This window comes from Egretta garzetta, unplaced genomic scaffold (genome assembly GCF_000687185.1).
Source record: "Egretta garzetta isolate BGI_Z169 unplaced genomic scaffold, ASM68718v1 scaffold131, whole genome shotgun sequence".
Lineage (NCBI taxonomy): Eukaryota > Metazoa > Chordata > Aves > Pelecaniformes > Ardeidae > Egretta > Egretta garzetta.
The window spans coordinates 410,774-424,459 of record NW_009258478.1 but is presented as its reverse complement, the minus strand read 5'-3'; the positions used below and the strand labels follow the sequence as shown (position 1 = coordinate 424,459).

The 13,686-nt window shown below is 51.4% G+C and overlaps 1 protein-coding gene across 2 annotated transcripts in view; it reads right to left on the bottom strand.

The window, feature by feature from the left end:
• TBC1D16 (TBC1 domain family member 16) overlaps nucleotides 1-12,394 on the bottom strand; it is a 28,959-nt gene extending 16,565 nt beyond the window's left edge. For both annotated transcript variants that reach the window (XM_009643568.2, XM_035899300.1), the window contains exons 1-3: nucleotides 12,126-12,394; nucleotides 7,350-7,557; nucleotides 5,662-6,292 (exon numbers count right to left, since the gene is read on the bottom strand). In XM_009643568.2, coding sequence (XP_009641863.2) covers nucleotides 5,662-6,292; nucleotides 7,350-7,557; nucleotides 12,126-12,149 — 863 coding nt within the window. In that variant the 5' untranslated portion in view covers nucleotides 12,150-12,394. The remainder of the gene's footprint in view (nucleotides 1-5,661; nucleotides 6,293-7,349; nucleotides 7,558-12,125) is intronic.
• Nucleotides 12,395-13,686: the final 1,292 nt, after the last annotated feature.

Below are 13,686 nucleotides of genomic sequence, written 5' to 3'. Positions count from 1 at the left end.
GCCCCAGAAACCGGGGGGGGGGCCCAGCGGTGCCCTCTGCCCATGGCTGCGCGGGTCCCTTTCGGAGCCCCCACCCGCTCCCGCCCGGCTGTTCCTCCCCACGGAACAGCTTCCCGATCCCGCTAGCTGCGATTCCCCATCTCGAGTTAGCTGTCACTATTTTCTTCCACAGAAATCTGGCAGCGAACCAACGGAGGGAAAAAACAAACCTGCTATAATTAATGCTCTTGCTGTTCAAATATTTATCTAAAGCAAGATAGAGCCGTATGCCTCCGCAAGCTCTTGGATGTGTCCCGACCTTCTCAGCTTTGCAGCCGGTAACAACTTCAATCGATTACACGCCATTGCCGACAGCAAACGGCTAAGGCCCGCTCCTCTTCCCGGTACCTGAAAGCACCGCCTGCGACGAAGCTTACACCTACCCCACGACCCAGAGGGAAGGGAAAGGGCTGTCCTGACAGAAGAAGGATTTGGGGGTATTTTTTTCCTGGGCATTGGTTTGGGTACAAATGGAATTGGGCGCTTTGGTGCCTTACATCAATAAACCACGCTAGTTTGGGACAGGTCCTGGGGCATTGGAGCCCGAGCCAGGAGCAGCGAGGCACCCCGTGCTCTCATCCCCGAGGCTGGACTCACGAGAAGCGACACAAGATGCTGCAAGAAGTGACAGGAGATTCGGAAGCCTGTGACCAATTCCCCTGGTTCTAAGAATATAATCACTTCTGTTGCGAGAGCGATGAATTCCCAACCTCTTGATGACTCCAGAGCTCCTGCCATTTCACACTAATTTCAGCTCATTTCCCCTATAATTTTGCCTCCTGTTTATTCTGCAGAGGTCTGAGCAGCACTAAGCCTTTCAGGTGAGCCGCCAGAACAACATGATGCAACACCGTACGCTGCGTTACCACCCGCTCCTGCAGCTGCTGCCACCCTCCGTAGCGCTGCGCCTCCGCTCCCCCCTGAGAGGGTAATTTACTGATTAGCTCCCTGGGAAGAGGCTGAACAACAGGATGTGCAACACATCTGTAAAAATTGCATCAACCGCGACGCCAAAGGAGTTCTTCCTTTGTGTTGTGTGCTTGGCCCAGGCCATCTGCAAGAGTTCTGCTGCGTGAATTCACGGCTGCTGAAGGACAGAACTGCACCGTCGTTCAGCTCCGTCATGAAAATGTTTCATTATTTTTATTCCTGGTTGCTAGAATTATCACCTTCTCATGAAAGGCGTTTCCTTCTCGCATTGCTATCCATGACCACATCGGTCACATCACTTCTGCTTGTCCTTGAGGGCAAGCGCCGTGGAAGCGGAGCTGGTGTCTACTCCAGCACCTGCGTGACTCTTCGCAGAGCGCCAGCCTCTGCCCAGATGTTCCCGCAATTCCACCACCGAGGCTTCTTGCTCCAAATTCCGACTGTACTGACCAACACCCCAAGCTGAAGTTAGCGAAGGAACCAATGCCAGCATCTATTTGTCCTCTCCAGCATTTTTATATGGCGCTCCTCAGGTAACGGCAACTGCGGTTTATTACCGAAGCAGCAAGCCTTTAGCAGCCCTACCACCCATTGCTAGGGAAAGCTCCTGTGAACCAGGCATCACCCTGGCGTGGCACAGAAACGCCCCCCAACAACCCCACTTACAGAGCACCAAGTACTTCTGCCACCGATGGGTATAGTCTGGTGCCATGGTCAGCTAAAATGACTTCAGAAGCAGTGGTTGAAAGACATTCTAAAGGTGTCAGATGCCGTTAGGTTGCCAGGATGTAACGAAAGGCCTTTGGTTGCACTTTACTGGTGAGGAAAATGGAAGCTGAGCAATGTAGCAGGGCGGCAACAAGCCAAAGCCAGGTAGAGAGTATAGTTGTCCTGAACCAGCACCCGTCAGACCACAAGGCAAATATTTCCTGACAGACAGCAAACGACGGTGACAGGGGAGAACAGGAACAGAAGGGAACAATTTTATTTCCAGTATCCCTCCTTTCCTACAGCATGCGGGCAATGACGAAGCCGCTATTGACATGGGCATTCCCCAGATTAGCCACCTCTCTGCAGGAACCACGAACCACAAGCAGAAAGGGGCCCCCAGAGTTCCCGGGGACACAAAACCCAAGAGAGTAAAGCCACCGTTCCGCGAGAGAGGAGTGCACTGTGCAGAAGCGGTGCCAGGCTCATCTAAAAGAGAAGCAAGAATGCGTACGCTGGTGATGGGACACTCCCACAGCTCCTAGCCTGAGGAACTGTGTAAATGGGAGGCAAGCATCGATCACTGCATGGGATCCCTGGCAGCCTGTCAAACGGAGAAGCAAAGAGGAAAAAAAAAAACCCCACAACAATGGATACGTTTTTATTTCCTTATGTCCTACAAGACAAGTTGTTGACTCAAAATGACTGACTTGTGCAAATCAAACGCCTCCAAGCCTACCTCCCTTCTTCCTCCTGGGCCCTGTCCCTGTCCTGCAGGCACGGGTACGTGTCTGCTGGCTCCACTCTGCCCGGGAGGCCAGGCCACCTTCTCAGAGGATGCTCCAAGAGGCATACGGGACTTGTGGCTCCTGGTCACACGGAGGTTTGGGCTAGCAGCTTGCTGAGCCATGTAAGTTGCACACCCTGATCTTACCCGATCCAAGCCTAATTCTTCCACAATGCCACATTTTTCCACTTCGGACAATAAGGAATTGCACAGAAAGATGGCTGGACTGGAACCCCCGCGCAATGCACGGCTTCGGCTTCCGAAACCACCACGGGGAACAGCAGATTCTCTTTACAACAACTCCCCAATGCAGAGGGAAATAACCAGAAACATTCGTTCCTCTTTGCGGGGAGGAGGTGGTGACCGGGGGGTAGGGAGGGAAAAGAGCTGAAACAATCTGCCAGCAGCACAAACTTTGTTCGCACTCCAATTCTGGCTCAGATGGGAAGCAGCCAGCATTAAAAAAAAAAAAAAAAAAAAGCAAAAGCAAACCCCTTAAGAAACAAGGAAGCTGTTTTTCTGCTTGTAGCGCCTTCTGAAACAGCATCCCCCACGCCCCAACACGCTGGGATGAGCACAGGGAATAAGAGAACACTTTTTGACGAGACTTTTGCAAAGTATTGCACGTAAAATCTCTGACTCAGTTTGTAAGATCCTGCAGATATCATGCAAGGGGGCTCTACGAGGAAGAACAAATTGGCATAAAAACCGGACACAATGGACAAAAGCCTTTCAAGTCTGAAGCCCCAAACAATGAAAGGTCTGTTTTATTAATCTGCTGCAAATTATGAGCACTGCATACACTGTACGAGGCTTCCAGACTGGTGCCAGAGGAGCGAGGGGGAAAAAAAAAAAGGAAAGGAAAGGAAAGTCTACCAGGACTGTGAGCAGCGTGTTTGCAGAGCCAGCCTCTGCGTGGCCGAGCTGTCAGGAGTCCGGCAGCACGCGAGGAAAGCCGGCAGAGGGCTCGCCCGAGCCAGGCTGCAAACAACAGGGAAATGCCACAGGAATTCACGGGGAAGATGCCATGAACTGTATTTCCTTCCTTCCTTCCCCAACACTACGAGCAGCTCAGGGAGCAAGTGTTGCAAAACAGTTAAACCACACCAGCACCCTTCTGCACCAGCCCCTCGCCTGGCGCACGCTGGCAGGTGCAAAAGCTCTCCCAGATGGCCACACGCCTCGGACAGCACGTGGCCCTGTGGCCACGGACTGGGATTCCCCCGGGATGAGTTCAGCCTCCTGGTTTTCAGCAGTTGGGCCATGGTTCTGGCGCTGTCCCTCGCTATTCCCGCTTCCGACCTCTAAAGCGGGGATACCGACCCCTTACTGGGGTGTGCAGATGAACTGGGCCACAGCTTCCCCACACGCGCACTGAAAGACAGGAACGTTTTTCCTTTAAGAATCCCACTGTTGGAACTCAGAAGTTCAGAGAAGCATTTCAATTATACTTTATTAAAAAAAGGAAATGCTTAAAAAACCACCCCAAGCCCCTCAAACCTCACTTTTGCCAGGGCCACACAGGTCAGACACAGATTGTCAGTACTGCTGCAAAAAAAAAAAAAAAAAAAAAGTACACACCTTAAACAAACAGAGGCTCTGGCTGCCGTGGATTTGAGGCTTTTCTGGTTTTTTAAGTCAAGGCCAAGAAATTTCTAAACCAACATGACATTCTCTGAAGGTGAATGCAACTGAAGGTTCAACCCCTAAGCAGTAGCCCAGGGTTAGAACACAATCCAAATGGGACAAAAAGCCTGGGAACCAACAAAATAAAGTCACTTATTAGGAATGATAGTTAATCATGCAAAGGCCTCTCTGTAAAAATATTTCCAAGGTGGGCTTCATGACATTTAAGTAGTTTCCAAAGCCATCTACATTCCTGTTAACAGTTGTCAAAAAAGACTGTCAGGCATCACGTTCAGAGAGCTAAAAGGGACACCCTCAAACTGATGTGGTTCAACACAATTTGGAAACCAAAGGCCCATCCTGGGCTCCCTGCAGCTGCTTCGCAACGCCCCCCTGCAGCCCGAGGAGAGCTGTGGTGGGATGGGGTGGGATGGGATGGGATGGGATGGGGTGGGATGGGACAGGACGGCCGTGCTGGCACGGCCAAGGCGCCGCTCAAAGCGCTGCCCACCCAGCTGCTGCAGAGCTCCTGCCCAGAACCCCCTGGGCTCACAGTTAATTAGAAGCATAGGCTAGGACACATATCAAATGCAAAGCTGATACAAAGTCTGAGACCACTGCGCTGAAGTGCTTTAAAGTATCCAGGGAGAGCTGAATCAATTAGAATTCTGCCTTCATAAACCTTGTCCTTACTGGCATTCTCTGGGCCTGAGATTAGCCCATGAAATAGAGGCAAAATCTCTTCAAACCCAAGCCTTCGTGCAGTCTGTACATTGCTGGCATGCACAAAGGAGAACTCGTTCTTCCTGATTTCAGGCGTAGTTTCAAAGCCGAGCTGCATCCCTAACACCAGCCCCACCGTACTTCGCGAACACAGCACACCCGTCCTCCCCAAGATGGAGATGAGTGATCCACCGCACCGAGCACAGAGCAGAAGGCCAGAAACGTTGCCTATCAATGCAGTGAGACTGGATTCCTACTGTTTGTTATTCCCTGGCCAAGGTGCCCTCTTTCCCCTACGCAGAGTTTAGTGCGGATGCCATTGATGAGCGTTGACATTTAGATATTCCAGCGTTGACTAAAATATCCAGGTTAGAAATATTAATTCTTACATGTCTATGTGGGACCATGTTCTGAACACTAGCAAAACAAGCTCATACATGCAGACTTCATGTCAACAGGGTGCCTTGCAGAGAGGCACCCACGGCTCCAAGGAAGTCACGGACACTTTGATGTGGCTCTGCACAAGAGGTAACTGGCACATCTCCTCAGCACAGCCCATTAGAGCAACAAAGGACCTTTTTAATTTAGCAATGCTGCTTCCAGGGCTCAAGAGAGTTCACCTGAAAGACTGCACATACAGAGCCCTGAACGTTCGGGGCCAGGGTTCACTGAGCAGCAGCAGGACTGGCTGGCAAAGTATTTCCTGTGACTTATATGGGTGTCTGAAGCAAGACAGGATATTCAGCTCAATGCCACTGCGACGCCTCTCGGTTGCCTTCAGTACCTCCAAGCTCAGCAACCAGCACCCCAGCTATTTGCCCAGAAACTAGAGAAAAGGATGCACTCACCTGCTTTCATTATCCAGAAACACAGAGCTACTGCTTTTCCCGAGGGCTTCACTAATGGGGGAGAGGCAGAAGGGGGAAGAGAAGGCATCAGAATCAGAGTCAAAAGTACTGTCCCTGCTCACGTCGTCCGCAGACAGCTCCAAGGAGCCCTCGTCCTCCCCTGGCTCTGGTCTGCAGTCCAGACCTTCCTCCGTCCCCTCCACCGACAGCTCTGACCTGTTCTGCTCCTCCTGAGAGCTGATTGTCGATAGGATTCCTGAGTCACTGCGGGCAGGCTGGGGGGACCGGCGGGTGCCGTCGGCCACAGGGCAGCACTGGGAGAGCTTCTCCCCTTCCGAAGAGGGGGAGCTGATGTAAGCCACATCTTTCACAAGCTGTGACACAGTCAAGATGTCTTCTCCTTTCAGGATCACTGCCCCTCTCTGCTCGGTGGGGGAAGCCTGCCGGACAATGCCGAAACCCTGAGTGTGGCGGCCACGTTTGCGGGGAGCTTTACGGACAGGGGAACTCTCGGGAGTGATATAGCGCAGGGCCTCTTCATCCTGCCTCTGAATGCGGGAGTTTGGCACCCAGGCAAGGATAAGCGTGGTTCCGAGTAGCTCATCTTTCTCCATGTACAAGCACAAATAGCCTTCGAGAGAGCAAAGGAGCAATCAGTTAGACACAGCTTTACGCATAGGCCTGAAATTTGCCCATCCCCATCTCCCCCCACTTCACCACCATTACACATGGGCAAAACAAACCCTTTTGTTTACCAGGAAAGAATTCTGCCAAATGAGTTGTGGCGTGCTCAACATTACTCAGTCTTTACAAATAATTTCAAGTCTGCATACGGCTTTTGAATCGTCTACATTCCCTCTGGCCTAAGTGGACGTAGAAATGACATACAATTACCTCAACTTCCTGGCTGGATTACTAATCAAGAGTAAATGCTGAAATATGTTGCCACATGAAAAACTTCTGCTGTTTGTTAGTTAAACAATTTCAAGTGCCAGCTAAACATTTCTTTCTCAAGAATATTTACCTTAGTGTAGCTAAAGGGCTACACTCATGGAAAGCCAATAGGAAAAAAAAAAGTCATGCACACAGGAAGGGAAGCGTGGGTCAATGTTCACAGAATAATCGGTTTTGTGAAGCTAAGGCAGTAGCCACGGCTCTCTTTGATGAAAACATGAAAGGGCGCAGTAACAGACAAGAACAAAGGCCCAGGGCAGTATTTATCTTCATTTTCTCCCATGCATGCAGCCACAATCAGGTTTTCGTTCTTTTCCCTTTACCAATGGTGGCTGAGGCCACTCTAGCACTGACAGGTACAAGACGATACTTGGCTTTCCTGAACAATACACATATTGGAAAGAGCAACAGAAGTTCCTGTCCTCCAACAAAACTGTCCATCTTCTGGCAATACAAAAGGACTTACTAAAACGGGTAAATCCAGGCTAGACCAGAAGAGAACGGAGAAATATCATCGATTTTCCTACTAAAGGAAGAGCTGATGGAACAGCTTGTGGATGTCTTTCCTCAATCTTCCATCAGGCTGCCTTGCCCTGTCCTCCACTGGACATTCTTTAGAGAATGTCTAAATTCTCACCCCATTCTTCAGAGCCCAAGATGTAGAATTTGCTACAAACACACATCCCAGGGGAGAGAAAACAAATGAGTGAGCAGCGTCTGCAACACCCTGTCACCTGGATGATGCTCCCCGATGCCTTGCAGCAGCTCAGGCGGATGGACACAGACATTGTTCTTTGAGTAGATGATCTCCCCATCGAGTATGGAAGAGGAACTGCTGCCACCACCAGCGTTCAAGGTCAGGAGGTCCGAAGCTTTTGAAGAAGCACGCCGGAGGAGTCGCCCCAGAGACATCACCAAGGAAGTGTTCCCATCATCTGTCAGCTTTAATCAGGAGCCAAATGCAGGAGATGTGCCAAGAAGAAGGAAAGAATAGTATTAGAATAAAAGTAACAGCAGCACAGCACATGCCTACCACTGTCTGGGAAGGAAGAGGCCTCCCATCAACTGCTGCATCAATCCTACAACTCAAGCAAGAGCCTCCGAATGCTCTGGATCTGTAACACCACCCCTGTGTGTTAAAGATGCTGAAGTACAGAATCCCGGGATGTTTTTATCTGCAATGAAGAAATATGAAGGCAGCAAAAGACCTCATTTCAATAGTTACTGGGGGGGCGGGGGGAAACAGAAAAGTAATGCTTGTCACTGAAAATTGCCCATTATGGGAATAGCTCAGCGATGCAGAGCTGCCCGATGTGGCGCTGCCCGGGGGATGTCAAAGAGAGTCAGAGTAGACCCTGGAGGATTCCTTCAGCACAGAAAAACTGCTGAGACCATGACATTAAATGAGGGGCTGCTGCTTCATCCACAGTAACCACTGATCTCCAGAAAAACATTAATCAAAGCAAGCTCATCTCGTGCTTACCAACTCTTGGCATAATACTGCTGTGCATTTGAGGTTTTGGGGTTGGGGGTTTGTTCTGGTTTTTGAGTAGTGATGGTTAAACAGAGCTTTTTCAGACATAAGTGGCAAGAGACCCACATTCAACAGAGCGGACAGACTCCAGTCGCAGCGTACAGCATGCCAGCGTATGCCACCCCTAGCTGGGAAGCAGACCGTCAGGGGCACGGCAGTTTCTGTTCTGCCGAAAGTATGCCAGGCGAGGAAACTTCTCCTTCTGTCCCTTTGTATTTACATGGCCTCACTTGCTTGTGAACAGGCCAGTCCGACCCAACACACACCACACATCGCCACGGTGCCAGGTCCAGGAGCAGCACGTGGAGAGATCAGCTCAGCGTGTTCCTCCTGACAAGCCCCGCACCACCAGGCAACAGGGGCAGCCAGAAACAAAAAGAAAAGCAGACAGGGGCCCTGGACGCAGGAAACATTTAGGGGCCTAAAGCAAGCATCGCCGAACACTGACAAGCCCTGATTTCTTTAAACACGGCTTCTACGGTACCTCCAGACAAATGAGGAAGCCAGAAGGCAGAGAGGGCAAACAGAAACCAGCGCTTCCCGAAGAGCGGAGTGAAAGCTGCAGGGAGGGAAAATAGCTCTCCGGATTCCAACAGACTTGTACGTAGAGAAGATTGCACATGCGACTGCCAAGTAGCTGACAGAGCCTTTATTAAAGGACACACTATTGGTTTAACTGGCAATCGCTAGATTTGTCAGCTCGAATCGCAGCACAAGCGCTCTCTCTGCATTTCGGGCTTTGCTGGAACTCGACGGAGAAGCCTCAACCCCGCTATGTACTGTGCCCAGCAAGTGTTTAGGATAAGAGCATTACTTCGCGAGTCCTTCACACCCATGTCCCTCCTAGCACCAAACACAACACTACCTTCACGTCTCAGCCCAAGAAACCAAACACCAAGGGAGCCATATGCTTGTTCTTGTCCAGATTGCCAAAAAACACAGTACTGTTTCAGGCTCTGGGTTGTATTTTGGAGAAAGCAATTGCCTCGACCATATTTAAAGAGCAAGTCACCTTTCTTCTTGTTGCACCCTGCAAGAATACAGACGGTAAACTCTGCTGCAATTCCTCCTTCCCACCACCAAGTTACAACACGCCATTTCAACACAGCGTTGAGGGAGTCCGAAGCAGTGATGTGGAGCAACCTGTACGGCACCAGAGGCCCTCGGCCTCCGGCACATCTGAAGGGGGGCATCTGTTAGCACGACGTCTGTAGGCACACAGTCTGCTCAGCTACGCCCCGTTGCTGTCAAGGCTGCAACCAGCCGAGGTATCCAGACCTTTAGCTACGTCAGCTATTTCATCAGACCTCTGAAAGTGCAAAACCTGCGTACGCAAAGGAGGAAGGTGGTGGCATCAGGTGGCTGCGGCTGCTGACCAGGGAATGCTTCCTCAGAAAACACGGGTGAGCTTTTCCTACTAAAGACAGCAGATGGAGATGTACGCATGAAACCAGAGCTTGTGTGGTGTCCTGCTGCAGCTCCCCAGGGCTCTCAGGAATGCAGGCAGAGGTGCAGGACTTCTCTGCCAACAGAGGCAACATTTAATTAGCTTTTACCTAGCAGAGAAAGAACAAAGCAACAGGTAAAAGATCAAAAGCTGCTCCCTGGAAAGCAGGAGGAATTTGAAGGGAAATATCACCTTGATCCTGCAGCACTGCCTTGACACACGGGTGGACAGCACTGCAGGTACACACACGCAGGTTGGGAAGAGGAAACATTAAAAAAAAAAAAAAAAAAAAAAAGACAGGAGGTGAAGAATATGATGCCCTGCCAGCATAGAAACTTAGTGTGTTGAATTTGCCTTGCAGAAGAGCTATGCTTCAGAAATCAGAGACCACTACAGCGCTGCAAGCAAACAGCCAAATATTCTGGGATACTTAAATGTCATCAGCAAGACTCAAATGAATCCCTTCACCATTGCCACAGGCTGGGAATTCTGTGTAGCTTTGGCTGCAGCACTTAAGGAAAACAGATGCAAGTCACCGGATGGTTTCAGGGAGAGCGACAAGAGTGATCTGGGGCACGGAGATTGCCAAGGGAAGATTAAAGAAAGGGAAGTGTATTAGAAGTCTTCATACATGTGAACTGTCACTGCCAAAAAAAGGAAGAGCCGCCCATGGAGGGCAGGAGAAGTAGAAGGGCAATGGAATATCCAGCTTAGTCATGCTAACAGCAGGGGTACCAGAACGGGGCAACCTGATGAGGGTGTTTCCATCGCTGGGGGGTTTCAAAGACCGGCTGCAGAAACCAGGTAGGCAGGTGGTCCCTGCTAGGGCCAGGCGAAGGACTGGACCCCTGAAGGACATCTGGCCTACTCGTACAACCCTACAAGTCTCTGAAGCCCAGCTTGTGAGCATGCCTCTCCTCCCCAGAAAGCAGGAGTTCACACAGCACAAAGCAGCAAGCAACAACTAGACAGAATCTGCAGGATTTGCTCTATTCCCTGCCCTCTTCCATGTGGGACAACATCTGCACACACCGTCCGTGGGGCCGGGTTGTGAGGAGAAGCAGGCCTTGCTCTTGCCTCTTGCACAGGCTTGGGTAGGCAGGCGGGAACTGTCCCACAGCTAAGTCAGCATTAAATTAGCACCATTCAAAAAAATGTGGTCTTGATATTAATTTTCAGTTTATCCCCTGATCTGAAGGGATTCTTTTCAACGTGGCAGAGACAACCCAGTTCTCCAGGAGCTGCAGCACTGAATTAGTCGATAAGCTCTTGCTCAGTGCCAATATTTATTAAGCACACACACATTTTCTTCTCCCACACATCAACTGTCGCCACTAAAAATCTTTGCCACAGCTACCGAGTCTGTTCGCGCAGCCCCTGGCTGCTCTCCCAGTCGATGCCAGCACTTCTCAGCTACACGAGATCTCACAAACGTGTTGGGGAGCCAACTCCTGAAGTGACCCCAGGAGCCTCTTCACAAGAGCCTGACCCGTTCCCGCCAGCAGCATCTCAAATAACACCGGCTGCTCGCCTCCCTTAGAAATGCCCTTCCCCTTCTCACAAACAGATCAACAACGAGATCCTGTTTGGCTTGGCAGATCGCACCCTCACCTTGGCAGACGCTGCTGGACCAAATGTTGCCACCTCCGGTTGCACAAGATTGCTGTATTCCAGCAAGGGGGGGCAATGCCGGGCCCCTGCACAGGCTGACACAGGCTCCAGCACGTTACTCCCGGTCTGTGCAGCACACGCTGACGCCGGAGCGGCTCGTGAGCACACAAGGCAACAAGGCTTCTCCCACCAACAAATTTAGGCTATAGAGGCATATGACAGCCTGGGCTTTGGGGTCGCTGCAGCCGACAAGTCACGCTGCTGAGCCGTTTGTGCCTGGCAGTGGGTCTTGCAGCTCCAAAGGCAAATCTGCTGTGCAAGAGTTTAATAGCTTTACAAGCCAAATAAGCCAAGCTACAGGGCTTTTGAAGCAAAACATGAGACCTACAGCATGTCTGGGCACAGAGGCGAAACGAGCTGTCAATCATCGGCACCAAATTTAAGCATGAAACGCCTTAAGTAAGAAAACCACAACAGGCTTTTTTTCTTTTTTTGTCCTTAATAAGTTAAAATTGATTTCACATATTTGAGGAGTACAGAGTCACTGCACCGAGGAGGTCTCAAACACTGCAGAAGTTCCTGCCCCTTGCTCCCTTTGGGAAAAGCAAACGCAGGGTTTGCATCTCCGGTAGCCCAAGCCCAGGTTACAGCGCGCCGGAAGGCAGAGTGACCGGAGACGGAGCCCAGGAGCCGTCAGGACTCGCAGCTTCTTTCCAGTCCTCCGACTGGATTTGCTGTGCAGCTCTCAGCCAGTCACGCACTTGATCTATACTTCTCTACGTATACACGAGAGCCCTTGTAATGACCTTCCCTTTGTATTGCAATACCTCTACACTAGGGAGGGGAAGCTTTCAAAACTACCAGCTGTTAGCTGGAGCTATTTAAGATGACCCAGCCAAATCAAGGAAAAAAGTTTACCATAGGGAGCCATTCTGAAGCCATCCCATTTCACGGGGAGAATTATGTAGGTCACCAAAAAGCCTTTCATTCCTGACCGCTGGTGCAGCAGTGGCATGCAGAGTACGGAGTAAAGGAACAGCAACAGCAGTCACCATCGACGGCTGGAATCCCGACACTCGCACAACTCCCCATTCCAGTCACTTCAGCGGAACAGATTTCGCTTGGATGCATCTCAGCTGAGAAGGTAAAAACGGGCCAGCAGGCTAAGCACTGTGAGTTTGTGACTCAGAGATAAAAAGGGAAGCGAAATGCTATGATGGGAGCCTGCCTGCTGCTCCCAGCCACACCTGCTTAGGCATAAAAAAAGCAAACAGAAAGCTTACCACCCCTCCAGCGCTAAGTCAAACCGCAACACACGCTGTGGCGCTGAGCAGTTATTTGTGCCATATGTCCCTCCATCCCAGGATTAAACAGCATCGCACGCTACTTAACTGCAGTGCTGGGGCAGTAGGTAACACTTCTACGGCTTTTCATTTCCAACGTCCCATAGCCGTGGCCTGCCAATGCTCACAGGACAAGGTCCCTAAATACCAGCAGCTAAAAAATCCCAGCAGCCTGGTTTCAGAGTTGAGTTGATGAACTAATTGCAAAGTCTTCTCCTAACGCGACAGACATCAGACCGTGCGCCTCTGATGCTTTGAAGCAGCCTGCTTTTCTCCCCGCTGCAGGCAGGACCATGCCCCGCTCCCCTCCTGTCTGCCAGACAGGGAACGCAACGCTCTGCCCCATCCCGGCTCTCCAGCTCTACGCCGACCACGCAGCGAGACACACAGAACCCACCCGGCTACCCAGCAAAGCCAACGCAGGGTCAGAGAAGCAGCTTGCAGAGACGTCTCTGCTTTTGGCCAGGTTATCACCAGGACGAGAACGAACTCCTCTAAGTCTGCAAACCTAACGGGGGCTTCCACAGAAGAGGCAGCAAGGCCGAGATCTTTACCCCGAGCTGTCCTGGTCTTAACGCCAGAACAAGAACGGGCTCCTCTAAGCCTACAAACCTAACGGGGGCTTCCACAGAAGAGGCAGCAAGGCCGAGATCTTTACCCCGAGCTGTCCTGGTCTTAATGCTTCTACTATTTTCTCTTAACAGATCTTTCACTTGTACAACTTCCTATTCAGCGCGGCGAGGAAGCACGTAACACCTTTGCAGGACAAGCTCCCCGTCCGCGAGCAGGAGACGGGCAGCCCTGAGCGGGGAAGAAGCAGAGCTATTTTACAGTGCCAGCAGCACAGCGCTCTGTCAACCCCTCCGGCTGCCCTGCGTGGAGGCCGTGCGTCAAGTAACCGCCGAGGATGCCCACCACCCACCTTCCCGCCTCGGCTGATGGGAGAACTCAGCACAGGACGGGGGCAGATGTTGGGGAACGCGAGAGAAGGCCGCCCCCCCGGGGTAAGGCAATCATAACACCCCCCCGGCTGCACACAGCCGCTCCAAAATCGCAGGAGACCGAAGTTGGAGCAGTGTTTTGCGTCCCGCTTTCTGCCCGCCCCGAGCCGCCCCCCCCCACGCCGCGCGGGGCCC